The sequence below is a fragment of the Crocodylus siamensis genome, chromosome 15, assembly GCF_052110815.1.
Source record: "Crocodylus siamensis isolate JL-2025a chromosome 15, ASM5211081v1, whole genome shotgun sequence".
Taxonomy (NCBI): Eukaryota; Metazoa; Chordata; order Crocodylia; family Crocodylidae; genus Crocodylus; species Crocodylus siamensis.
In genome coordinates this window covers 3,968,694-3,995,809 of record NC_143409.1, presented here as the reverse complement: position 1 = coordinate 3,995,809, position 27,116 = coordinate 3,968,694, and the positions used below count along the sequence as shown (strand labels likewise).

Here is a 27,116-nt window from a genome sequence, read left to right as displayed (position 1 = left end):
CCAGTGACGGCAAACATTGGCCGAGCCTCGCAACACGTCGGCTCTCGTTCATTTACCTTCCCGTTATTCTTAGCAAGTAGCACTGGCCTCCGCTCTGGGCTGAGGCACGGGGAGCAACACATTCCTTTGGACTTGGTCTAGGATTGGTCTTGATGACCCTGCATTTCCACTGTCTTTGGTTTCTTGGGGCCGGAGGTTGGCTAACAAGCGATGGTATTCAGCCATTTTATTTCTCTTGGACAGTTTTGCATTCTGCGATTGAGCCAGTGAGCAGGTCAGCTACAAACATCACCTTCCAGCTTGTCATTTTGTGTAAGCAGAATGGCATGTAGGCCAGCCCTGGGCTCGAGGAGCCGTTCGGAACAGCAAATTGCTCTACGTACAGCATAAAAACGTGCATCTTCTTGAGCCATCGGAAGTAGATCCAGAATTACTGCTTTGAACAGTCTGCTCAGCAGATAACAGCAGGGGACTTTTTTTTTTTTTCCTCTTGAAGACTAGATGAATAAATGGTGCCAGCTCTGAGCTCACAAGCAGGCCTGGGTTACGTTAAGGAAGGTTGCGCTTGACAAGCTCTACATATCGCGGCTCCGGCACATCTGACGGCACTGTGCCAAAGCCAAGTGGATTAAAAGGCCAATGAGGAGCCAGAGGAAGGACTGCTCATGCAGGGACAGAAGTGCCTGCACAGACACACAGAGTATAAAGGAAGAGGAAAACTTCCAGGAGCAGAAATAATGTGCCAGAAGTCTTGCTGATGCTAGCACTTGCTTTTAAAAGGGCTTGAAATGGATTTGTGACACAGGCCCGAGACTTGTTTTCACAGCCCCCACACAGACACCGGGTACTTCTAGGTACAGCAGGGTGCCGCGTCCTTCTATCCTTGCAGCCGTACGCCAGCGACTCCCATTACGTGCCGCAGCAGCAGCAGCATCGGCAACTTCAGCAGTTTGCTGCACTGCCGTGGGAGGCCACCGGTCCAGCCCCATGCTCTAAGAGCATACTTGTCATGGCTTTTCAGGGTGAAGTTTGCTCATGCTCAGCATGACCAGCCCCACTGCCATCTCGCTCCAGACACGCCACAGACCTCTAAGGAAAATGAACCACAAGTGTGCGGACGGATGGACTGCTGAAGCTTTAACTCGTTCCAGCGCTAGGGATGTTCACCTTCGCCTTTGTTTTCCACCCCCCCGGACACTCCTCTATGACCTTTCTTGCACAGACCGTACCCGGCAATGGACCCTTCCAATGTAACTGCAGCTTCTTGGTGGTCCCCTCTTCACTGCCTGGAACCAGACCTCACCGGACCACGAAGGACTTTGTCTTCATGTGCACTTCACTCCAGTCACCGCTGAAACACAGCAATGTCTGAGCAACAGGCAGCAGCAGCATGGCCGTGCTTTAAACGCTCGTTAAGGCTCCCATTACAGTCTAACCTTTTAATCCAGGGACCACCAACCTTATCAAGCTGCAAGCTGGAACAAGCCAGCTCCAATGCAGCATGGGCCCAGTTACTGCCACTTCTCCCTGGCCCCATTATGGATGCAAGGTGAGCACAGCTTCGAGCTGCTAAGGCCCAGCACAGGTGCGGGCAGAAGCAAAGTCTTCTGGCTCAGCAGGCCGTATGTTGCCGACCCCTGTTCAAAACAGTTTATAAAGCCGACTAAGGAGGCTCATATAACAGCCTGATTCAAGGGTCTGTGCAGCTCATGGGATGGTGTCGCTCCAAACAACAGGCAAAATTCATCTCCCGGGAGCAGTGTTGTTGAACTCGTGTGACGGTACATGGCTGGCAACAACTTCAAACTCTGGCACAGGCGCAGAGACCTGGGCTTGTTACCATGCTACAGCAAGCGGAGAAACCATACCCGAGATAGATACAGCCACTTGGCATTTAGCTTTTCCATGAACAAATGCTTTATTCATTTTTGAAATATTGATTTTGTTGAGAATTTCTGCAGCCAAAAAAACCAAACAGACTTTAGATCATAAAAGGAAAAAAAACAGAAAGTACAACACAATCTGGAAGGATCTTGTTAAGTCCCTACAGTTTTCTATCCACAACAGCTAGCTTGACGCGTGAGCACGTATTTATTTTTTTAAGCTACTGTGCTTTGACTGAGATACCAACTGACAGCAAGGACTTTAGGGATAGTTGTGGTACAAGGCAGTTGCACTGACAAGCCCCACTGTGAACACTTCCCTTACCCAGGCTGACAATCCCGGCTACTTCCTGCTATTCCAGAGCCCTTGAATTCTTCTGACCAAACTATGCTCATCAGGCAGAGCTGCGCTGTGGTTTCACAGATCTTCTTGAGGTCACAGTTTCACATGCAAAAGGTGAGCACCAAGGTCTTCTGAGCAGTGCTAGGCACCTCTCCCTTGCCAATTCCCCCGACTGCAGCATGACAAGGAACAGTGCGTGGGCATGGGGGGTGCCTCTGGTCGGTTCGGTTGCTCCCCGTGGCCATTGGGCTCAGCCACCTTGCTGTCACGCACTATCTTAGCTCTTCAAAAAAGTCCATCACAGTCTTCCACATGAGACTTCCCAAGGCAGCAAGATGATGAAGCAGCAACTTTCTTGGGTGTTCGGATAAGTGCTGGTCTTGGGTGTGTGTAATTCTGCTCCACTTGGTTGCCTCGTGTCTACCGCACAACCAAGTCTTGCCCAGCCGGGCAGCAAGAAGGCATGAAAAGCGGTCACGTGAGCTTATAGGGTATGCAGCCCCTGAGTGCGTGCATTAGGAAACAACAGGCAGAGATGGCAAAGGACAGAAGGAAGCTGTAGGAAAGGTTACTGCAAGGCCATTTGGTGGCCTACCCTCACTGGCCAAGGGACAGTGTGGCTTCCTTCCTGGCCCCTGCCAACTTGTAGGGAAGGCTGAGATCCACTCCCAATGCCTCTGGCCATCTCCTGGACTGCTTTGGGCTCTTGGAGACCTCCTGCCAAGTGGGCCTGTAGCTGGACCAGCCTGGGACATGGGGGATGCCCAGGGGCTGTGCTGGGTGAGGGCGTGAGCCTCTGACAACCAGCAGCCCAAGGTGATGGCCGGGAACATGTTCTTTGGGAAACAATGAAAAATGGCCATTGAAAAAATGCAAAGGGACTTATTACTTCTTGTCAAAGATGGAGCATGCGGCCGTAGGACGGAGCAGCAAGGAAGCACAAGTCTTGAAATGCACTGCACGTGCTATGGAATGTAGTGCTTGAGGTGGCGGCGGCTTTCAACCAGCCAAACAATCAAAGCAAAATGGGGTCTTCAGCAAAAGAAAAAAAACATTGTCCAGGGATGGAGGGACCAGTGTTACTTCTAGGCTGTCGATCAGCTCTACTGCAAGCAGCTACAGAAGAACTAGTTTTCTTCGTCTGAGGAAAGGCCTTCAATCTCGTCTCGATCTCCTCCGATTGCCATCCAGAAGGCTTTGGCCACCTGTGGATCAGCGTGAACAGGTAAAAACGCTGCGCTACCTGCTGATAAATGCAAACTAAGCAGCGAGGCAATGCAGGAGGGACAACAAAACCCAGGGCTCCCAGCTGAAGGGCTCTTCTCTTTCACGCTAAGACCCCAGCAAGAGGGATGTCATGGCTTGACGGAGGCCTCAGAACTCCTAAGGCACCGTGGTCTCGGTGTCATTTGTGATTATTGTGGCCTGATCTCTCTTCCAATGAAGTCAGCAAGACTTTCTGCGCACACTTCACTGGAAAGGGGCTCCAGCCTTCAGTTACCCTACTACATTCATTTCTGATCTTGGGAACCCCCTACACACTTGACAGAGGGTCACTCTCTTCCTGAGGGTTCAGGAACAGGCCCAGTCAAGCATGATCCACTCGTTCCTGGTGTTTGGGATGAGCTTTGTACCTACAGAGCTGCAACAGCAGAATAGTTTTTCTCAGTAAGCAGATTAGGTCACTCCCACCTAAAACACCTGTAAGTCTAAAAGCTGCTCAGACAGAGGACCCCTTCAGCTGGAACTGCAGTTGGAAGAACTCAGTTCTTATGGCGCACCTCACCTTTTCTGCATGTAGCTTCCTCTGTTCACGAGGCAATGTGGCTGCCTTGTCTGTGGGGTGAAGAGAAACGTAACATTAGACAGTCTTCCTCAAGGGTCAGCAGCAGACCTCAGCAGAGAGACAGGGAGAGAAGGTCTCAGTGCTGGTATGTCACTAAAATACTGGAAAATTCTAGAGTGGGACATGGGAGATTTTGGGGAGGATTGTGAAAATTTGCCAGGTTGGAGCTTCAGTGCCTCTAGGCACTTTGGACTTCAGCTGTCCAATGTTCCTGAAAGTGCCTTAAACCTCAAGGTTGGCAACTTGTAGAGGTTAAGTTAATTCTTGCTGGGGGGCTTGTACAGAGAAGATCAATTCTATGGACTCTGAGTCCTGAGCACACATTTACTTACAGTGAAGGTAATAAGCCAGCTAACTGAGGGGTAGGCCTTTCAGTATTAGTTCAGAGGAAGGGTGCAACACAACAAGAAGAGAGCAGCTGTTAAACTAGATTTCAGCCACCAGAAAAGAGACCCACATGAGTCTTCAGTCTCTGAAACGGATCCCACAGAGGGCAAGTCTGTTGAAGGGCTTGGGCATTACAGATGGTGTATGCTGCTTCATTCACGGGCATTGTACCTTTCATTTCTTTCAGCTTTGAAAACAGTCGTTCAAAGTTCTCCAGGTCACCTTCTCCTGTGGTCAGACTGGCAAGCTCTTGAATATCCATATCGAGCATGGGATCTGCAAGAAGCAGGTTAAAGTTGATCTAAGCCAGATTCTTCTTCTTGGCCAAGCACGTTACTAGTTTTAAGGTGAGTGGCTGAATGATAACAAAGCAGATAGGGAACTGGTGACAGGCTCCTGGCTCCCTTTGCAGTGTCAGTTCTGTATTTTCCACTTGTTCAAACAGCTGGATAGCAGCGCTAACTGCAACATCACCCAGTTTGGACATGGCACATTAAAAGCTTTTTTGAACTTGATGGGGGGTTTCAAGAACTTGGTTTAAAATTATTGTAAACATGTCAAAGTTTAAGAAGGTTTCTTGCTGGTCACTAAAATATCTGCTTTGGAACAGCTGTGGATTATAGAAAGAGAAAGAGTCTGACTTGATGTTTAGGCGGAAAAAAATCCCCCCAAAACAGGTCTTGGGTAATGCCCATTAGCTATCCAGCGCTACGTGAATTACAGGTTATACCTCGAATGCAGCAAATCCAGCTCAGACGCATGGACTTTGCTTATATTTGTGTTCTTCTGGTTTACGATACTGAACAATGTAAATCTTGGACAGAAATACACATTATAGCTAACTTCCTACAGGGAGCTGTTCAGATCTTTCCTTCAATAGTGACAGGATCCATCACGAAGTCCGATTCCCTGCCAAGTGACCCGGAGAAGACTTCTGGGCAAAGCATGAGGTTGGCAGCTGCTCTCTGAGGTAAGTCCAACTCTGCTGCCTCACTTGATTTCTACTGCATTTCTTAAAGCCTGAGCTCCTGGACTCATGTGATTACATGACAAGATCTCCAATTACATTAAAACAATGCTGTTTGCTTTCTGGTTGAGGAGAAAGTCTTGGAAGCATGACCTCTAAACGCTCAAACTGCCAGAAGTCCAAAATAGAGGGAAAAAAGAAAAACACTGGGATTTAAGAAGTCATGAATTTTACACTCCTACCTCACCTTGCAGGTGGCAGTAGCAGAGCAGGTGAAGTATCACAGCGGTGTGAGTTCGAGTCCCTCTCCAGATCTGTGCCAGTGGCTCCTCCAATTGCTCCAGCTTTAAATGAGCAGCTGGTCACTTGGGCAGGGAGCCAAAGGATGTGGCCATGGCTACCCCACTTTGCATGGTGTGACGTTGCCCTAACCATGCTAAACTCAGTGGACCATAAGGCTCAAGAGGTCTCCTAGCCTTTTTGAATCCACCTACCATCAAGTGATTCATGAGCACTGTCCTAATCCTGGTCTTTGCAGAATTGATGGTTGTTGCGTAAAGGTACATTCTGGGGACACAACTTATACCCGAGTGCCAAGCAAGGCAATACGACAAAGAGAAGCAACCCCATGCAGAGTTGGGCCTGTTCCCTCCAGAAAAAAATGTTTTTGCTTAAAAAGGCCTCTTGGTCTCTTATGACACTGGCAAGTCCTAGCCCAAGTGTCTCATGGAGGGGGAGCCAGGTTGTTGCTGGGAACACATGCTCCATTGGGTCTGTATTTTGTTCAGCAGGTTAAAATTCCCCTCTAGGTTTTGTTAATTGAGTAGTCAGGATCTACATTCTTCTCCATTTCCTGCTGTTAAATTTTAAAGATTAACAGTGATGAAAAGCAGGCCTATCTAATAAAGAGGAGCCATAGATGTTGGCGTGCTGTCTTTAAAATTGACTCTGACAAGCTAGCAAAAACTGAAGAGATTGCTTAATCTACTTCTGCTTCTCTGAAGGGCTGTTTTGACTGAGTTCCTGCTCTGGGTCTGGTTCTTGCAGTGCAATATCCAAAAGCAGGAATCAAGTCAGCACAGTATCTTGAGAGGTACCACTATACAGTTTGACTGGAGACTTTTTTGGTATTGGTCACTCGACAGTCAGAGAACAAAGTCAGCTGTAATGAGCAATACCTGTCTTCCCACCCATGATTTTCTTTAAAAATAAAGAAATAAGAGGAATATTTCCAAATACACACACATCATGGTTTGCCTTCTCTCCCACCCATGGTACTCAGCAACATTTCATTTAGGAAGCAGGAATGCCCTTACCTACAATGCTGTCAACCTGCAAGTTGTTGGTGCTAGCTGCATCTTCTCTGTTGTCTTCTGAGTGCGATTCTGCTCTGCCTGCCGTCAGTGGCCGGGACTGTCAGGAAACATCTGATCATTACTATAACAGCTCTGCCTTCCAGGTCAAACACACAAGGAGCCAGAGAGTTCAGAGTCAGACAGTTTGGGAAGTCTAATGAGCATTTAAAAGATAGCTTTTTTTTTTAATCCCAGTTACCTTTAACTGCCTCTCTTGTCCAAGTCAAAGATTTAAAGCTATGGAACAAATGCATCGGTGGCACAACATAAGTCATCTGCTTTGTTTCATCTTGAAAGCTTTGTTTTACTTCACCTCTACCACAGACCTTCGGGACAGAGCCCCTCTCTGGTGTGCATTTCCTGAGAACGTGCCACGTGCATCTGCCTCTGGCACCTCAAACACAGGGTAAGAATTTTTAAAACTGACCTTTCGCATGACAGCCTTCCCTTGGCCCTAGCTCTACTCCCAAACACCAGTGAAAAAAATCAGTGCCTTGACTAGAGCTTTGTGTAACTTCTTCCTTGGCTCCAGCATGCTGTCAGAGGTAAAACATTTACACAAATAGGAGAGAGCCTGGGATCAACACCCAGCAGCTTTCCACACTGAGAACTCAGTCAAACTACACCAGGAAAAGTTATTGGGCTCTGAGGAAACATCCTACCAAAGTAGCTGCACCTCATGGCAGCAAATGCTAAGGACATTCAGCTCCGAGGCGTTGCCAAGACAGACTGATTCTTCAGGCTTTGTCTAATGTTTGTGCTGAGTATTTCCTTTAAACGCATTTGAAAAGGACAAGAGGTGTCCCCTGGCAGAGGAAGAAAATGAAAGAGGAAGACACCTATATTGTGGTGTCTTCCTCTTAAAACACCCATTTTAAACCCATATTGTGCAAAAGCAAAAAGGAAGACAGAGAGAAGAACAGAGCAACAACAAATGAGAAATAAAAATTACTGTTTACTTCTGGATCTTGGTTCTCTCCTGACCCAAGGCTACAGTTCGCACCTGCTAACGTACTGAGAAGGCCAAAGCCTTGATTCCTGTCTAAAAAAGAAAAAAGTAGTTGTTAGTTCAATTGAAAATGCATCATTGGTCCAAAATAGCTGCAGCTGAGTAGATGCAACGAAAAGAGTTACAGGGAAGAGCCAAGGTAATGTATAAATCACATGCAGCAATGCCAGGACACTAAAAAAAACCCCAACGACAACACCCCCCAGTAAGTTGAATCCTTAAATTGTAAAAAATTGGGACAATACATGTAGCATGATGCTGCCTGAAAGCCGTCCAAACCCTCACCCTGCATAGCTACTCAAGACAGGTGTTCAACTTTTATCCAAGAAAAACTAGCAGGATCAGGCCCGAACACGAGTGTCAGCAATACGTGCTGCTTGTCACAACAGGAAGAAAGGGCAAGGGATGCGCTCAACACTTCCGAAAAGCCAGATCCCCGTTTTGATAACCAGGAGCCTGCACTTTAAGGACAGTCGTCGTTTCTGCCCGCACCTCAGATTCCACAGCGCCTCTCCCCGCAGCCACAGGAAACTCTGCCTTGGTTCTTCTCAGCACACATCAGTGAAGCCTGCTTGTGGTTCACGAACGGGGTGGGTTGTATTCCGCTCACCACAGACAAAAGGCAATGGGTGTCAATGTTTGTTGATCTCGCGCAGGAAATGCTACTTGCCTTCCACTGAAACGTCTTCTAAAACTATAGGCAACATCTTAGTGTCAAGCGCAGTTAAAAAAAAAAAATTCAAGGATTCGTTTAAATTTCTGTCAGATATAAACTCTGCTCTGACTGAAAGGTATTTCAGATGCTCTGTTCTTGGGAGTCTATCAGAAAGCTTAATATTTAAAGAGCCTAGCAAGATGACAACCTGGAGCTAAGACTTATTCACTGCCCGTGTCCCAGGTGGCAGGGTAAGTCTCAGTGAGCAAAGAGAAACCTTTGACAAGGAACATTACGTGTTTGTTAGGACATATTTTTTCAGGACTTGCACCAGCATGGAAGTGTTTCAAGCTCTTTTTGTAGGACATAATGGATGCTGAGGACTTTCAGCGTAATGAAAGATTTAGTCGATTGAAAAAAACAATGCTAAGTTCTGCTGCCGATACATCGGAGAAAGGAAACCTAGGGTTGTGTGTGGCCGAGACAAGATCTGTATTACTTTTAAGAGAAATCTGCTCTGCACTGACTAAGCGTTTGACTCCAATGTTCGGATGATGTAATTTTGTGCACGGTCCAATTTGACTTGTCCCTGACATCAGATTTCATTCTGAAGGGGGTGAACGTGTAGCCAAAAGCATCAGCTAGCTAGAAAAACATGTAAACATCTAACAGCTCCCCAACTAGAGGATTACAAAGACCTCATTTCCTGCTTGGGAGTGGCCTTTGCTGGATACTACTTTAGTGCTAGAGATTTTTTTTTTTTAAAACGACTTTTATTCTTTTAACAGGTATTTTGTTTAAATTGGCTTGGCTGCACCCAGTTTTATTGACAGGACAGGTTACTTAGCCAGAGGCCTGGGAAGAAATGAATCAGTGGAGCCGACTGAATCTCTTTCACCGTATTCAACTGTGAGAAGGGTGAAAGGCTGTGCAGGACCCCAGCTCAACTAGCACAAGGTGGAGTGATGACGCCAGGGGACCTCCTGCTCCAAAATCTAGTGGCTTCAAAAAGTTTTGGCAGGCCAAGCAAATGCTTCCCGAAGGGAAACAGCAGTGATCAGAGATCAGCCAATTTTTTTGAGTCATCTGCAAGCCGGTTGGACAATGCAGCCCAGAATGTGCTCGGGAGGACATTCCAGTGTCAGCAGGGGGTGGACGGGGTGACCTCATCGTCCAGCTCTTGTCCATCTCACGCCTCGGATTAGAGTTCATGCTGTACAGAAATGTGATTCTGGGTTTTTTTGGGGGGGTTTCCCCCCACTATGTCCCTGCTGCAAATCTGTTTGGAACGGGGGCAGCCCCGTTAAAGTGGTGGAAGCAGAGCCCCAGTCTCTGCAAGAGGGGCGGCTTGTTTCTGAGACTGTGGTTAGGGAGGTGGCAGGCACTGCTTGGAGCCAGTCACACCCTCAAAGAAGTCTTCCTGCAAGCTCCTTTTTATTGGGCATCCAAATGATTTCATCTGCTGGGCACAGCTCAGGAAGTGGGTGAAGCCTTATGCAGCATTCTTCCGACAAGCCCAGGAATCATCTCCAGCCCTCCCTCAGAAATAGCTGTGAGATCTTATGGTGCCACAAGGTTAACGGCGGCAGCCCCTTGGGAAGCCCTAAAGCTGCTCACTGCAATGAATGCAGCCAGACAAGACTTCTTAGCTCCGTTCTGGGAGCCACATCTGCTGATTTTCTTTTCCCTTGCCCTGGTTATTGTGCCAGCCCCCTGACACCCGCTGGGATGGTGTGTCCATGTGCAAAGTGCAGTTACTTTACACCCGCAACTGCCTCGTCCTGCTCTTTGCCCACTCTGATGCTGTTCTAGCACCCCATACATAAGAACTTTCTCCACAAACTATGGGATTTTTCCCCAGGACTGTAGAAAGTGTTTCAGTCCCAAGTCATACTGATAAATTTACAACCTAGAAGAGCTGATGGAGTGGGCTACAAGCATGTTTTGTCCTGGGGAAGCTAGAATGTGGCTTATACATACTCCACAGCAGAGAAGGGGTTACTCCTTGCGGCGGGCACCACGTGGACATTTGATTCCATCTTCCAGGACCTGCTCAGCTTCCACCTGGGCCCAGCGGAGGAAAGATTCAAGCAGGAAAGGAAGCTGCTTGGAGCACCTCAGAGGGAAATAGGAAGAAGGAAGAACTTTCTCTTCCCCCTGACTTGGAGCAGAGCACAGCACAGGGAGCCAGCCAGCCACCTCCTGACTACCAGACCAAACACAGCTCAGGAACCTGGACACCGACTGCCTTCTCCCTGCCAGAAGATGCAGTCCTCTGCTCAAGGCTCTCTGATAAGACTCCTTATTTTCCTCCCCTTTTGGATTTACCCTCACTTCTGGATGTTAAGTAAACAGTTTTGCATTGAGTGATCAATTCATATTTTCAGGGTTTTATTTGTAAAATAGGTATTTTCGCATAATATGGCCAAATGATTACCATTTAGCTGTTACGCTGAAATGCTCGTTTTCCTCTATAACCTGTGAATCAGTGGGATTTGTTTTTTTGGAGAGGGAGATGTGTTTAGCAGACTGTTTTGGAAAAGGCATCAATAGATCAAAGATGTTCTAAAAAGGTGGCAAGAAAAAGGCTCCAGTCTGGGTACAACTACAAGTAATCTATTAAGAAAAATAAAAAGCAAATTGAACCATGGCAAAAAGAGATGGTCGTATTCTGAGACATAGGCAATCTACTCATCCTGATGAAGCCCTTCACGGTCTGCTATATTTCTACAACCAATAGCCTTTCTTGTAAATGCAAATATAAAATCTGCAGGTATCCATTTTTAAATTATGGTGAGATAACTACACAGAGCAGGTATTTTGGTGAGAACTTGGTAGCTGTTTTTATTTTAGACGGCCCAGAATTTCAGGAGAAGTCTTTACAGTATGCAATCCTCCATTATTTTATGTATAGTCCTCTCCCAAATAAGGATCATAAGCAACTGGTGGCAATACAGAGAAGTTAAGATTTTATGCTCACTATATTCAGCTTTCAGATTGGGAGGAAGTTGAAAATAAAAGCATTGTTACAAGTTGTAAATGTGTTTTCAAAGGGAAGCAACTGAACTGAGGTTACTTAAAGCAAAAGCAGTCATGTTGCTAGGGTCCAAATTTAGTTTCATTTCCGGAAGTGTTTGAAGTGGTGCAAGATCAATGCCATGTGATTACTGCATGGTGGAAACTTCAAATCTGGATTCTCAAGAGGTCTGACCTTTATAAAATACACCAGTGATGCATAGGAATTTCCACCCCCCCATATAGAATTGAACATATGACCGAATCCTAGTCCTCTGTGACACAGCACCTGTCGAAGCAGGATGCAAAAGCAGGAAATAAGCTGTGAAAACAAAACAAAAAACTGTGCCTTCCACTAACGAAATGATTTCAGCCCACCTCACAAGCCTATTTGGGTTTTCCTACAATAATGATATGAAATTAGATTTTTTTTTCCTCATCATGATGAGAGACAAAGGGTGACAAGTTTGATTTAAAACTTTAAATTATACCTATAGTACTTTCTTTATTAAATCACACTATTGGGAGACCAGTAGCCAGAGTCAGTAATGGGACCTTTCAATGCTTATTGTTTCACTGTGTAGTAGCAGTGGCAGGCTAGAGGCGGAAGGAGTCTAGGCAATGGGGAAAAACGTGCGTTTCAGAGAGCAGACAGACTTTAGGAAGTCACAACAGGAGGAGTGATGTGGTATGAAATAATAAATAAAAGGACAAGCACTTTGAGAGAATTCACCTTGAGGCAGCTTATCTATTTACAGGGGCAACCAAAAGGATACAAGAAAAAAAAAAAATGGTTGTACCACACCTGCAAAATGTATAACACTGTGCTCTTCCTTTCTCAAAGAGCCTGAGCCCAAATGAAAGTAGCCACTCTGCCCATTTCTACCTGAAGATATGGCTGAAGGGAGACATGTTTTCTAAGGTTTTCAACTGCTAGTTTGTAAGCAAAGTTCTCTGGAGCATTTATGACACAGGCAGAGCTGGCTCTATACTTCTGCACCCTGGATGCCTCATGGTAAATTGTGAGTAGCGATAATAAATTAACACATTAGTAGAGCCTGGTGGATCTGAGCTCTGTGTCACTACTATATGAAGCATCAGAGAAACCAGATACAACTCCTCTGTCAAACTCTCCAGGGGAGTTCTGTTTTCCTTGAGGCCTGTGGGAAGAGGGTGCGTAATGCAGTGAGGTCCACTCAGTTTCATGCTGTCAGGCACACCAGACAAGTTTCAGCCATTCCGTATCTTTGTTTAAATCCATTCCAGACACTTTTTGAAAGACAAGCAACAGACTTGATACAACGTAGAAGACTTCTGGGAAGTGCACTGAGCTACCAGCAGCATCTTTCTGAATGTTAGACTGAGCCAACCTGACACAGACCGACTTCACTTCATCCTGAAGCAGCTATCTTACCTATGTAGGCTGGAGAAAGATCTAAATCCAACCATAGTGAGTGTAAACGTAGGCACAAAGGGCACGCTGTCACTTAATGCATAGGTAATATCACTCATCTGGCCAAGGCCCCTGGAAAGAGATAGCTGGACAGCCCTGCCCATACAAGAGAAGTATAGGGAGCTCTGGCTCTCTATCTGCTGTTAAGCAGATACTAGGATGGTGCCAACTAGACTGGAACCTGAGACAGAATGACAGAAAGCTACCAGCATCAAGTGCTCAAGCTCTGTAACCTTGTAAGCCAGAGAAGCCTTTGTTACATACCACTCTTCATCACTACGTTAGACCACACGTTGGCGTTCAAGGCTTGTACAATTCGTTTCACTCCTGTGGACTCTGGGAAGTCATCTAGAGAGAAGGATAAAGAGCAGGTAATTCCCAATAGTTATTCTGACCTGGAATATGCCTGACGGTAAGTCATTAAACCTAGAAAGATGACGCGGTGCTTCAGTGGTAGAAATGGGAAGAGTTCAGCTCTTGGTCTATTTCTAACCACTGAAAAAACTCTCAGGTCCTTAACTGCTGAATGTCTGTCAAGCCGGTCTGAAAGCATATGCTGACACAGTAAGGCAATGGGAAAGCCTGCCCCTGTTTGCTTCATGATGGCTTACCTTTTCATAGGTTTTAACTCCTCATTTAGATTCTTTTCTCCCGGTCTCAGCACTAGGGCTTGGGAGCAGTCTCTACTTTTAACTGACAGGGTAAAGATGCTGAAATCCCCTCTTGCATTTTCCAGGAATTAGCTACAGGTGTAGTAAGTCAAATCAATCAGAGTGACTCAGTTTTGCTGGTAGATTATCAGTCTTAATTCTACCAGGTTTATTTTTTACTGTAAAAACAGGTAGCCAATCCCCAAAGTCTCTTCACTCACCATAAAGGAGGCAAAAATGCATTTTTTGTTTTCTCTGACTTTCAGATTTTAAGCAGCCCCCTGGACAAGGCAGGAAGACTTTGCAACTGGCCACTTCCTGTTCATAAGTCTATACTGCTATAAGCTCCAACACAAGCCCTAAAGTGTACTGATTGCTTAAATGGGACACTATCAACATAAGACTATTTCTCTCCAGACTAACTTCAGCTGTCCCTTAAGTTACGATAATATGAATGATGATGTTTGGCATCTTTCTGATTTCAGTTTGGTCGCTGCATCCATGCGACATTGTTCTGCGGGTAGTCAATTTCCCCGTTTCCTTGGATTAGCCAGTTTCCCCTTGTTCGAGCAGGACTCTTGCAAATCAACAGCAGAGATTAAAAAAACATTAGGAGAGGAAAATAAAATTAGATTAAAAACAAAATAACAAACAAAAAGTGCCTAAGCCTTCTTGGGATGACTCAGGGACAGGTAGGTGTGTGGCAGTTAAAGTGGTCTTTAACTCCTAAAAGCAACTAAAGTGGACTCTGAGCCTTTTGGGTACAGGCAAACAAAACCAAAGAGCAGGAGTTGTCCTAAGGCTGAATTAAAAATTAGTTTGTAATCTTATTGCACAAAAGAGCTGACTGATTTTGTAGTCATAATGGGCATTCCAACTCAGCACCAACTACCCTCTGCAAATCTGATAATTTTTAGAGAGATCTTGGCATGGTATTTCTGTTGCATCCGTTCCATCATCTTTTGTAACCAATTCATACAAACACATTTACAGAGTAAATAAGTTACTCATTGAAATGCATTTCCTCCATTGCATGAGTCACAGTGACTCAACCTGATTATAAAGGTGGAGGAGACAGCGTGCAGACATCACCACTTCAAAAACTAACTTTCTGACTAATTATAAATATTCCCGCTGCTTATCTTGTCTCTTAACAAACGACTTGCACTTACCAACTCTTTTCAGCAGACATCTCCTGAGAATATTTAAAAAGGAAAAAGCAGTAACTTGAAAGAGCTTCAAAATACAACTCTGCTCTAACATGGCATTGCAGACTTTCACGTTCACCTCCGAGTCATATTTGATACCTGTTGTGCTGAGCTCAGCAGTGAAGAAGTGCCTCCTCCCTTTTTTTTTCCCCCTTAAACTAAGCTACCAGAAAGATCAGCAAATTCAAACTGATCTAAAAGACTGATCTTTCCCTCTTACAAGGAAAGGAGCCTCAGCTTTCTGGCCTTTCAGACCAAACTCTCCTCAGCAACCCCTGTGTGCACCATCTATTGTGTTCAAGGGATCTGGACTGTGGTAAGTGTTAACAAACCAAATCTAGCAGATGCAGCTGATTCTCTAACCGGGTTGGTTCTGCAGGGGTAACCGCAGCAGCAAACACTTCCGTTTTATCACTAAAGTGAGGTAAGGATTAAGCCCGTGTTTCTCAACCAAGATCCTGCAGCACCCTGGGGTGCCCTGAGAGCCTTTTAAGGGTGCTGTGGTGTTCCACACAATGTTTGCACTGCAAGGGTGAACACACAGTTCACAAGATAAATCCAGAAATTCAAATAGGAATCCATAGACTTAAACTCATTCTGCCCTGCTCTGTTTTTTCTGAGTTCTTTGCAACAGAACAATTCCGCTATTCATTTTCTGTGGTCAAAAAAACAAGTGACAATTAAGAGCTGGCATTTTCTGAGGGATGCCTTGAGCCTAAAAAGGTTGAGAACGCTTGGCTTAAGCAGGTGTCAAGAAAGGCAAAGTCACTTTTCGGGGGGGGGGGGAAGCAACATGCTTCAAGTATGGAATGCATCTCTTATTCCTTGTCACTTACTGGGGCCCAAATGCAGAACTGGTTTTGCTTCGTACCTTTAAGTTTTGGGCACGCAGTCAGACAAGAAACCATAGCTGGCTTCCTGCACAACTGTGCACACCACTAAAAAACAATGGCTGTTTTAACTAGCTCACATTCTCAGGTTACCTTGTGAGTAATCTCGGGATCTATGCTCTGGCACTCAGCAGTCCACAAAGATCCAAAATAATCCTGCCCTTCACTTTCTCTCTTTTTACCTACCCCTCTGTTTTGGAATGGCTTCTCTGAAACAGAGTATAAGTGTTTGTTTTTGTCCGTTACTGCCAATTACATCAGCATGTCACTGGGAGTTGAGCCAAAAAGGAGGAGCAAAGTACACTGTTTTTATGTAGGGCCTATGTAAACAGCGGTTGTATTTGGGAAGAGATAAACAGAAGGTCTTAGACAAAATAATCTTGACTTTTACAATTTAATACTAAGCACCACCAACGTGAAGAATCCTTCAGATCAACCACATACTAAAATAAATTTGTATGCCCTTTGCAGGTGCTCCAAAGTGGATGTGTTGCACTTTAATTGCTCTTAAAAGAATAAACCGGTGGTAAATTTACCGTCTTCATCAGGCAGCTCCTCTGGGCTGAGTTCCACCAGCTCAAAGCCATGCTTGATGCACCACTCCTGAGCTTTTTGTCTGCTCACACCTACAGTTGTGAAACAAAAGCTGCTTTGTGAAAATCCAGTGTTTTACCTTGGCACTACTATCAGTTCAGTCTTCTGCTCTTTTCTTTATTCCCCCAAAGCTGTACCCTCATTCTAGACTGAATGGGAACAAAGGAAGTACAGAAAGTCTGGCTGTATCTTCTAACATAACAATAGATTCAAACAACCCAAAAAGTAAGCTGCATCATATTTTGGATTAGTGTCTTTGTTCCCTAAAAACCATACCTTTTTTCTTTTTTGCAGTTTGTGCTGAGACGGATGCAAAATAAAAACATGACAACTTGATTCTACGCTGTTACAAGGTTAGCCCAGGATTTTAAACATTTGCTTTTGCATGAGGCATGCCAACACAGGAACCAAACTTCTACTGATACCCAATGCAAACATGTAGACTCATTCAAATGACTAAAAAAGGCTTACTACCCGTCACTTTAGTTAGACCATGAATAACCCTCATTCTCCACCCCCAAGATGCTTCAGCTCTGGCCCCAAAGGACTACCCGAGTGGGAAAATTTAATTCATGTCTTGCCAAATCTGCTGGTGGGATTACAGTGCACACTCGACCACTAGGAATTGGGGAGATGAAACATACTTCCTGCTTCTTGGCTTGTGCGCATCACCCTACAAATGACGAAAGACTGCCCCACTTACTTGATCAAATAGAGTCTATGATTCATATACTTTCTTGAGAAAGACCACAGTACTAATTTTGCCCAGAAAACATAATATAAAAGGTAACTTTTTTTTCAATCCAGATTGAATTCCCTTGAATTTAAGACCCTTACCATTTTCAGATACTCTGTCACAGACCAAGATCATAACCTCTGGTAACCATTCTTCTGTGAGGGAAAGCCATGTTGAGACACTATCAAGACCAGATTTCTGGAGGAGGAAAGTTCTAGTATTTATACATTCTAAAGAATTTTGCAACTTGAAATGAATTAGAGTGAATGGCTCATGTTGCCCGTCTGGGAGTCAAAGGCAGGAACCAAAAAATTAAGGTTCCAACAGGAATGGTCTCAGATGTGCGGCACATCCCGAGAGGTGTGAGAATGGAGATGGCAAGATCAACTTTACCTTTACTGAATGGTTTGGGACATAATTTAGCTTTAATAAGGGAGAATAAGAATAGGCAATATCCTGTGTCTAGCCCACAGCTGAAATAATCGTGCTTGTTGGGAACTGGGACTTCATTTGCATGTTTTGGTTTTAACTCTGCAATACTAGATTCGAATATGAAGTGGGTTCGTTTTTCCCCCCTGGAAACTCTTAAATATATCTGAGTTGCTATAATGTGAAGTTTACACCTTACTGAAGAAGGGAAAATAGGAGGAGGGAACAGATTTTGCTGTATTTCATCTCACTGCACTAAAGGTGCTGCCCAGGGGAAGAGGGAGGCAGGTCTGTGCCGATTTTTCTTTTCGAAAGTGTGGCGCCATTATTTCTCTTTGTTCCCCCCCCCCCCCCGAGAGGTCAGGGTTATCTGGAGATTTCCTCAATTGTACTGGAAGACAGGTCTGAAGAACCCAACCACATTGGGAGAAGTCTAATTTTAACTTATGAGGTGGAGCAAGTCCTTAACTGTATCTACCTGGGTATTTTCCTTTGCTACAGTAACTTTGCAAAGCTAATTCTAAGCAATATCAAAGCCAGCATAACTGGCTATAGGATGACTGCCGCTGTAGAGCAGGAGTATCTAATGACATACTTTGAGTAACAGATCTTATGCTACCTCTTTGTAACAGGCAGAACAAGAATGTGGGGAAAGGGACTGTGACTTCCATACTAGCTCCTTAGGGACGCTGTGAGCCAGCACAATATAACATAGCCCTACGTGACCCTAACGGATTCGTCTAGAGCACGCCAGCCCGAGAACACGCGAGGCTGACTTCCAAGTGATGGTTATATAAAGAAGATAATATAAAGAAACAAAAAACTCTTACTATTGTGCTGTCAAAGTAAACCACAAATGCCTGGACAGATTCTGCAATTTCTGCTGTCACCAGGAACTTGTTTGGTACCACACAAAGATGGATATCAGCAGAGTAGTATTTATTATCTATGGTCCAGGGGTAAAATCTCACTCCTCCATTGGCAGACACATCCACTGTCAGGTCTTCTGTTCCTATGATACCTGTAGAAAAATTGGAGAACCGAGTCAGACAAAGCCGATGTCAAAAGTACACAAAACTTAGCTAGATTGTAGAAACAGAGCCACCTTCAGAACAAAAAGATTCTCTCTTCAGTGCTGATGACTTACTATTTCTCAATTCTTCAGCTCATCCTAGACTAGTGGACTGATATTTCTTTTAATTACATGTTTGTTGGCTATTATAACCTCAAAGAAGCTTTGCAGCATTTGCCTATCACTGCACATGCACCTAGTCACTGAAGATGTTTTGTGGAGAATACAGGGACTAAAATAGGAGAGATGCCAGGTTTGCTTGTGTTGTGTGCTTCTCCAAGTAACTGGGTTTAGCAAGAGGGAAATCCTTGGGACTGGGCCACCCGCCTGCAGGTTTGTCTAGATAATCAAGCACTTCCTTTTGAGTTCATATGTGGACCAGGCTGGGATCACTATTGAGTTCATAGTCCCTCCTAGCTGCCTTGACAGGCTCCGCAGGCGTGGACCACTTTTCCATTCCTAGTGACACCATCAAAAGCTACAGTGAACCAGGACCAAACTGAACTCTGACCAAGGAGGAACTTATCAGAGCTGTACAGCTGCTCTGGGGAGTTTAATGAGAGCTGCAATGCAAAACACCAAGTAGCACTAGTATTAAATATACCACTACTTGGCTCTTAAAGATTACTGAAGTAAAGCAGAGGCTCCTTCATAGCCCAACAGCCACACAATGGAATTGCTTCTTAATCTATAGTAACAGCACTTGAGAGAGAGCCAGGATAGCCGGCTTTCAATTGGACAGACTCACAAAAACCATTTAAAAGTGCATCAAATAATGCGAAGGTCACAAGAGCTGTTGCTTGGGGTACAAGGATTGCAGGTGGAATACGATGCCTTTTAAAGGACTTAAGGTAATGAAGTGCCTATCTATCTCCCCTTGCCCCCAAAAGAGCAGGTATCCTCACCAAAGAACTGGACTGAACTCTCGTTACAAAGTGTGGGGGAAGAGTTCAGGCACTAGTAGGGGAGGCTGCCTCGCTGGCAAGGCTCTGTGAAAAGCAAGTGCTGGAAGACTGGGATGCACCCATCTTCTCTTGGTCCTACTCTCCCTATAGGTAAGTTTTACAAGATGACAGATCCTCCAAACAATTCCATCTCGTTTATAGCTGGTGGTATCTTTTCTGAAACATCACTTTTCCCTTGTGAGAATGAACTGCATGTTTTTAATTTAACGGACATGCAGTCCCGCTAGATGAAAATCCTCATGCCACACTGGGGCAACAAGATAAAAGTAGTGAAAGAATTCACAAAAACTCCCAATCAAATTAGCCAAGACCAGCCACTCCTCCTAGATAAGTGTTACTCTGCAATTTATGTTCATGTAAATGCACAAGCAGCTTCCACCACATTTAACCTAAATAATCTGGATTATTACGTAATCCTTACAAGCTTTTTATCTTTAAAGAACTATGTAAAATCCTGGATGATATTGCCTGGTAGCTGATGCTTTTGTAGTTATCACAGCATCAGAGGACATTCTTCCAATAGTTTGCTGCCACGAACTATGTGCAGGACTTCATATTTAGCTGCAACATCTGATGGTATTATAGCCACCTACCAATAGCATTTCCTGTCTTGTGCTCCGTGACTGTGGTATGTCATTAGTTTCTCAGAAGCAAATGCCTAACCTCTAGTCTAGGCAGGCAGGCAGGCAAGGACTTCTGAATGTTTTCAATTCTAAGCATCTTCAGGTCATCCAGAATTTTAGAGTCGCCAGAAATCTCCTCCTCCCATTCAGGGTGACCACTCAAGCCTTCCAAAATCCAAATTACACAGCAGAATTAAAGAAAAGGTTTAAAAAAAACAAAAACAAAAAACCCCACCTCTTTCTACCAAAACCAGTATTTGCTTCTGCTGTTTAGTGGGAGTTTGGCATATCAGTCTCTATTTACATTAGTTTCATACCCCCCAAAACTAATTAAGCAATTAAGTTGTGGGGTATAATATGACAATTGCCTGCATATTGTTTAAACAGCTTGCATATAAATTGCTAACAAGGCCAATAAGTTGGCCTTCTGATTTTGTTTCAGAGTCAAGGTTGTTTCCAAGTTAGTTACGGGAAAAATTCAGGGATTCTGGCAACTTACCTATTAAACAAGCAGGAAAGTATTTTTTTAATAATACATTTCCAAATATACAAACTCAATTTCTTTCTCTGCAGGGCCAGTGTACTTAGCATACCGTTTCAAGTGCCGGCAGAATATAAAGGTATGTATTCTACTAGCCCAAAAACACCAAAGTATTTGAGGTTCTTGAATACCACACAAATATCTTGTGGCATTTTTGCAATTAGGGCTGTGAAGGGGAGCTCAGAGCTTGCTCCTCCAAACTGCTGGCCAGTGCTGGAGGACAGTATCTATTCCTTATCATATAGGAGCCCCTACTGACTTATGCAAAATTATCTGCATCCACTTTATGAAGAGTATTTGCTTATTTGTGTAACCCCCTTTGCTACTGAAGATGCATGTTTTCAAGAGCTTAATTTTTGTTTTTGCCCAGCTCCTCCCTCCTGGCCATAACACTGTTTATAACAGTCTGTTGCCATGGAAATTATTATACTCACAATCAAAACTTAGTTTAAGGACCAAAGAGAAGAAAACAGGGTGAAGAATGAAAGCGTTTCAGGGGGGAAGAAAAGGCTCTTTCTTTAATTAGGCAACAAAGGAAGTTGCAAATATGACTGCAAAAGAGAAATCCAGAAAGAAAGAAAGAAAGAAAGGAAGAAAGAGCTCCATCCCTAAAGCCTAACATAAGACACCTTTTATGCTTGTTCCTTTCATAAGGCATTTAAAAGGTTTACTGAACAGGGGCAAAATTGGCATGAGCAAAGATTAAGCCTCTAGAAGTATTGCAAAGACTCTAGAAGCGTATAGTGTTGTCTCACCCATGGCTCATCTATTGGATTCTGTTCTCTTCCCACTAGAAAGCCACCTTTCCTCCCAACCAAGTGGTTAACATGGACTCTCTCCCCCAGCACGCTGAGTTAAAACAAATCTCTAATAAACTCAACTCCTACTGCAGATGCCCGAGAGATCTATGACCTGTCTCCGGTTACACATGTGCAACTTCATGCTAAAGCAATTGAAGGTTTGTGGTACTTAAATTGCTCCAATACCATTGTGCCCATTTACTGGCAAACAAAGGCAGTTTGGATACTTTTATTTTTCAGCTGCTTCTGTAGACTTGCTGTTCTTTGCTAAAAGGCACTAACTGTACTTATCAAATGCTTTTTGCCTTCTGTTTCTGCCATGCAAGCAAAGGCAGTCCAATGATACTAAAATAAACCGTGTCTAGACAAGCTAAGTTGTCCAAAGGCTACTCCACCTTGGAACCCGTCTCATATATTGTACATACCGTATTAGAATTCCAGGAGTTTCTTCCCAAAATAGAGGTTTGAATTCAACTGTAACGTGAGCTTCCTGCACCCTGTTCAAAAGGAGCATCTAACGGGAACTGTTCTAATCTTGCTTGCATTCAGCCAAAAAACCCATTTTTTTTAGAAACTTGATAATGACCAGAGCACGCGGCTTGGTAAATTTATCTCTAAGGAATTACTCATTTGAATCTCTAATCTTCCCAGCCATTGCAAGTGTTGGTGGTTTGACTTCTGAAAAGAGCCTAGAAAACCAATTGACTCACTCCTTGACCACAACAGTGCACAGGCCTACCACAGACATGAGCTTGCCTCCTCGTGGAGCAGGAGCGGGACACTAGACTGAGTGGGACTCCACTCACCGTGTCACAGGCATGCAACACTGCATTTCTTTAACACTTTATTTCCAGGTTAATGTTTCTCTGCTCCAAGAAACAACACAGGAGGTGGCAGACTGCATGGATGCTAAAATCTTTCTAAAGAGCATGGCATTTTGAATGGTTCAAGTCCTAGTTACTTTGAGACCCAGTTTCTTGTAAGCAACCAAGGGCTAAAGCTTTTGCAAAGTCATCTTAATCTTCCAGTCATAATATTCTAGACTGGGACAGCCTTCTGATTTACTAGCTGGCATTGCTGCCACTCCAAATACTACAGGTGCACTGATATATCAGTCCATACTGTATCGGCACCAATAAAAGGAAAATTGACGTAATTGGCAAGCGGCTTTTTTTGGCTGATGTGGCTGATAAAGTCACCGATAAATCCTGTGTGCATGCACGCAGCCACAGTATGGACATGGCCAAGAATGCAGCTGGGGATCACGGCACTAGTCAGATAAACAGCACCTATTAATTTGAAGTTTATGATCCTTGCTCTCAAACAGTAGTCTAAAAGTGAAAATATCACACTTTCAAATTGTGTAGGACTTGGAAGTGATAACAGCATGAAAACCATAATCAGAATGTACTTGTTAATGCATAAATCCCTTAATTACAAATCTGGGATTCCTACTTTACCAATGGGGGCTTGAACAGACTGATGCATGGAGTTACTGGTTTTGTCTGAGAAGAGACAACCTCCTCCTGAGGGAGGAGAATACTGGAGCTTCATTAAAGAAGATATTTGCATTGAGGTTTTACACTCCTTATTTTCCAGGAACTGCTTAAATAGATCTAGAGTACAGCATCTCCATGTTTATAAATTCACCATTCTAAGACTCGTCAGGGTACTACAGTATCTCATCAGACCAAGAGATGCGACTTCCAGATCAATGGATTTTTCTAGACACCACCTCTGCACCAACAAAATAAATTTCCTAACCAAGTTTTGTGGCTACCCTCCTTCCACCTTGGCATCACTCACCTGCTCCCAACCACAGCACTAATAACAGCTGCACTACGACCAACCCCTATGGTGATTTGTCAGAAGCACCTCTGGAATCTGGAAGCTTGAATCTCTTCTAAAAACCAATTGAATGTGCCCATTTCAAATAAAAGAAAGCCTGTCGAGCTGAGGCGCTCTCCATTTGCCTTTAGTAGTTATTGCTTTATGAGAGAGACAGCCAATGCACAGGCACTGCTGCTGCTATGCAAACATTTACTGGATCAGTAACAATCCAAAAAGAGAAAACTAATCACTGTGGTTCCTTGTTGTTGCAGCTTTACCCTAAATACTAAAGCATCTGTTATGTCCTGAATGCTTCTCATCTTTCCAACTAACAAAACTTCAAGTAGGACTCCATCAAGAATGGAAGTACCCCGTCTCCTCTGGTCTGGTAGGTATGCTACTGATCTCTTTCTGTGTCGTGAGAGCCACCTGGTGGATTACAACCACAAGAAATACCCCTGCAAAGTACATGTGGAATAAAAGCCACTGTTCTATATGTTTAGCACAGTTCCCACCACTTTCACTTCTGAATGAGAGACTCACCAAACATCAGGCCAGCTGTACAAAGTGCTACTTGCTTTTTCAAGCAAGATTTCCAGACTGCTGGAGTCAGTTGACTGTGCTGGGAGCGGCGATTTCATAAGCTTTAGGTGTCTGTACTAGGTTTTGGCACCCACTATATATTAAAGTAGCAAAATACCAAGGACTGCTCACTGCATCTACAGAGTGCTTTAGCATGTATTCCAGGAAATAGGCTAACAAAAGCCTGTCACATCCATAAGAGTCTTCAATCCTCAAACCATACTCCCCCTGGAAGCATGAGGAAAACCTTTGCCATGAGCCTGGGAGATCAGGTGCTAGACTTGTCCTCAGATACTAAGCTAAGTGAATTTCAAAATATCTTTTCACAAGGAACAACTTGCTGAGCAGCTCTTTTTTTTTTTTTTAACCGAACAGTCTTGATCTCAAGTACCCGAGCTGATTTTCATTATAGTAGTACAGCACAGAAGGGGTAGCCTGGGAGTTTCATGGTTATAACTGTGGCTTCTTCCCACGTATGTGTTAGCAGCTGATGCACAATTGTGCCCAGGGTGGGAGGAGTCTCATTCATAAATCAGAGAGCCCTCATTCTGCTTCAGGTGAAGGTAAGAAGTCTTGATAAGAGGGCATCATGCTTCTAGAAGGATGTAGGGAAGCTCAGGAGAGACCACAGAAGAACCACTCGTATAATCAGAGGCCTGAAGAGCAAGCCACACAAGGAAAGGCTGACATATGGGACTGTTCAGCCTAGAAACAAGACGACTCTGGGGGGATTTGGTGGCAGCTTACCAATATACCAGAGGAGAGCACTAGGGGCTAGGTGAACAACTATTCACCAAAGCGCCCCAGGGGAAGACCAGGAGCAATGGTCATAAACTCCTAGAATGTTTCAGCCTAGATACAAGGAAAATCTTTGTCATGGTTCCTGTGACCAGATGCTGGAATAGACTCCCAGCAAGGGTGGTGGCACCTACCCTGGAGATCTTCAAAAGGAGATGGGATGTACACCTTGTGACCCCAGCAGTCTTTCCTGCCCAGAGCAGGGTAAATGGATCCAATGATCTCACTAGGTCCCTTCCAGCCCTAAACTTCTGTGAATCTGTGATATGCAGCCCTACAAAGGGTATGCGTGCAGTAATCCAATTTTGAGATGACAGAGGCATGGGCAACAGGGACAAGGCCCCTGCATAAGGAAGAGAAGCATAGATTAACACAAAATAAACCACCACATCCAACTATTGTGGGCATGTCAATGAGCAATGTAAGAGCTAACAGGACTTCTCAATTATACACATTAGAAGTGGTCAGGGCACCTGTTCAGCAAGGCTAATAAAAAGCTTCCTCTTCCTCCTTCCAGGACAGGAGACAAACTGCACTGATTCAACTAAAATCAGTTAACACCTATATTCAGGCAGAGCTGGTACAACTCTCTCAGGCAGAGAAGGCTCAAGTTCTGCAGATACCATCTAAACCTACCTCATAACCATCATCAGCCTCCTAGTCTGATCTGGACCGAGTTGTACCCAACTAGCTCTGATCAAGCTATCATCCAATAGTCTGTGAACTGGTGAGTCCAAAGCCTTGGCAGGGTTGAATGCCATTTGCTTTCATTTCCATGTCAATGATTCTATTTTTTTTTAAATATCTGTTACCATCTTAATCAAGTTAATGGGTCTATTCTCTTCCAGCTGCTTCGTGTGCTATTTCCCAGAGACAAGCCAATGTGATACGTAACTGATGCAAGGTAAGATGACAAGACCCTGCTTTGTCAATGGAAACCTGAACACTTTGAAGAACTTAAGTACTAAAACATTTCAAATTCAATGCGTGTGTGACTTAAAGCTATCAGACTTGCTTAGCCTCACCAGGGGATCTTGACCTTGGTTTCCTAGCTCAATATCGCCCTTTCAGTTTCACGTGCCCAAGATATTTTGGAGCACAGCACTGTGAGAGTCGGTGGCAGAGGTTCCCAATGGCCAGGCTGAGAAGGGTTGGCTGCTGGACCGGAAGTCCAGAAGTGACCGGCATACTGCTGATCCGTAGCCAACCCTTTTTTTATATATAGTATAAAAGGGACCTGCAAACTGCGTTTTGCTGGTCCATGGTCACTTCCAGTCCGCGGTCTGCCAGTCCATGGTCTAAAGAGGTTGGAACCCACTGGTCTATGGAAACAGAATAAAATTATTGCCCCTTCCTCACACTCTGCTTGCCAGCAAGGAAGATTTCCTTCCACTTTCCCCTGGTCCTGCATTAACACACAGGTTTTAGGTCATAATTCTCAAGGCAATCAGTCGATTTGATAGAGGCGGCCTTGGCTTAAGTGCACACAGATGCTGTACATGAGGCTCTATGGACCATTTCAGATGTAGGGAAGAGCAGGAAGCAGGATTTATTCTTCCATCGCTACAAGATTAACACAGCTGAAATGAACCTGTTGCTTGTCCCAGTGCCGGCCTTGCCACTAAGTGCAAGTAGAAAGCAAGTTAGATTTGTACCTTATAGACTAATCAGAGCAAATGAGCTAGTATGCACACACACGTGAAAGCCTCATTAACTCAACATTGCCTAATTCAGCAGTTCCCAAATTCTGACAGACTGCACACCACCCACTTAAAACAATACAACCTTAAGTACCCTCACCAATTGTTTGTCATATGAAATAATTATAATAAATCTGTTAACGCAGACCACCGACAGGCTGTCCACGTACCACTGGTGGGACCTGTGCTGCAGACTGGGAAGCGCTGGACTAGTGCAAGTGTCAGACACTTCGAAGCGACTGTCATTCCCAGCCGAAAGGACAGGAATTTCGTAGGCTTCACCCTACGGATCACGCAAGATTCGGCTTCTTGGAAATTCAAAGCTGTTTTCTGGTCCCTTGGACCGTCAACCTTGGGAATGATTTGGGTTCAATGCAACTGGAGGCAGTTTGCACAACTGAGGTGAGCAAGTCGGGTGGACTGGGGGCGTTTTGGCCAGATCAGGGCAGTCTGGGGCAGATCCCGGGGGGTGGGGATAAAGTTAAGGTCAGTTTCATCTGACCAGGGACTCTGGGGGGTGACAGGATCAGGGGTTCGCAGGCCCCACGGGGGGTAGACTTAAGGTTGTCACGTGACCACGGGGTCGCGGGCCTCCGCGGGGGAGGTGTGTAGAATTGGGGTTGTCACGTGACAGGGTCCCACTCACGTTTCACCAGCTCGTCCCCGGCGAAATCGGCGGCGCAGCTGGTGACCAGAGCACAAGGCCCCTCCGCCGCCATGGCTCCCCTCCCCTCCTCTGTCGCCGCTTCCGCTTCCGTGTAAAAGCCCGCCTCTTCCGGCCGGGC

General features: G+C 44.8%; 1 protein-coding gene and 1 long non-coding RNA gene across 3 annotated transcripts; one reads left to right on the top strand and one right to left on the bottom strand.

The window, feature by feature from the left end:
- Window positions 1-1,893: 1,893 nt before the first annotated feature.
- On the bottom strand, window positions 1,894-27,101 carry AAGAB (alpha and gamma adaptin binding protein). 2 transcript variants are annotated; one of them, XM_090028370.1, is made up of 10 exons: window positions 26,978-27,101; window positions 18,251-18,441; window positions 17,093-17,189; window positions 16,198-16,287; window positions 13,178-13,261; window positions 7,741-7,823; window positions 6,743-6,839; window positions 4,631-4,735; window positions 4,013-4,062; window positions 1,894-3,431 (listed from the first exon to the last, which is right to left on the bottom strand). In XM_090028370.1, the coding sequence occupies exons 1-10, from the start codon at window positions 27,048-27,050 to the stop codon at window positions 3,354-3,356; spliced, it is 948 nt and encodes a 315-aa protein (XP_089884496.1). In that variant the 5' UTR covers window positions 27,051-27,101; the 3' UTR covers window positions 1,894-3,353. The 2 variants fall into 2 exon arrangements, with proteins under 2 accessions (XP_089884496.1, XP_089884497.1); XM_090028371.1 differs by lacking the exon at window positions 26,978-27,101 and adding an exon at window positions 26,502-26,640.
- Window positions 22,057-26,610, top strand: LOC149852023 (uncharacterized). The gene is made up of 4 exons (XR_016439258.1): window positions 22,057-23,639; window positions 25,149-25,358; window positions 25,480-25,535; window positions 26,478-26,610. It is a non-coding gene; the product is annotated as an uncharacterized LOC149852023 (long non-coding RNA).
- Window positions 27,102-27,116: the final 15 nt, after the last annotated feature.

Excerpts from the sequence above, each read along its gene's own strand:
- AAGAB (XM_090028371.1), bottom strand. The coding sequence starts at position 26,577 with ATGACAGTCGCTTCGAAGTGTCTGACACTTGCACTAGTCCAGCGCTTC. Across the intron at positions 16,288-17,092 it reads TGACAGAGTATCTGAAAATG|GTGTGAGCAGACAAAAAGCT; the intron begins GTAAGGGTCTTA and ends TCACAACTGTAG. Across the intron at positions 13,262-16,197 it reads GGAGCTGCCTGATGAAGACG|ATGACTTCCCAGAGTCCACA; the intron begins GTAAATTTACCA and ends CCTTCTCTCTAG.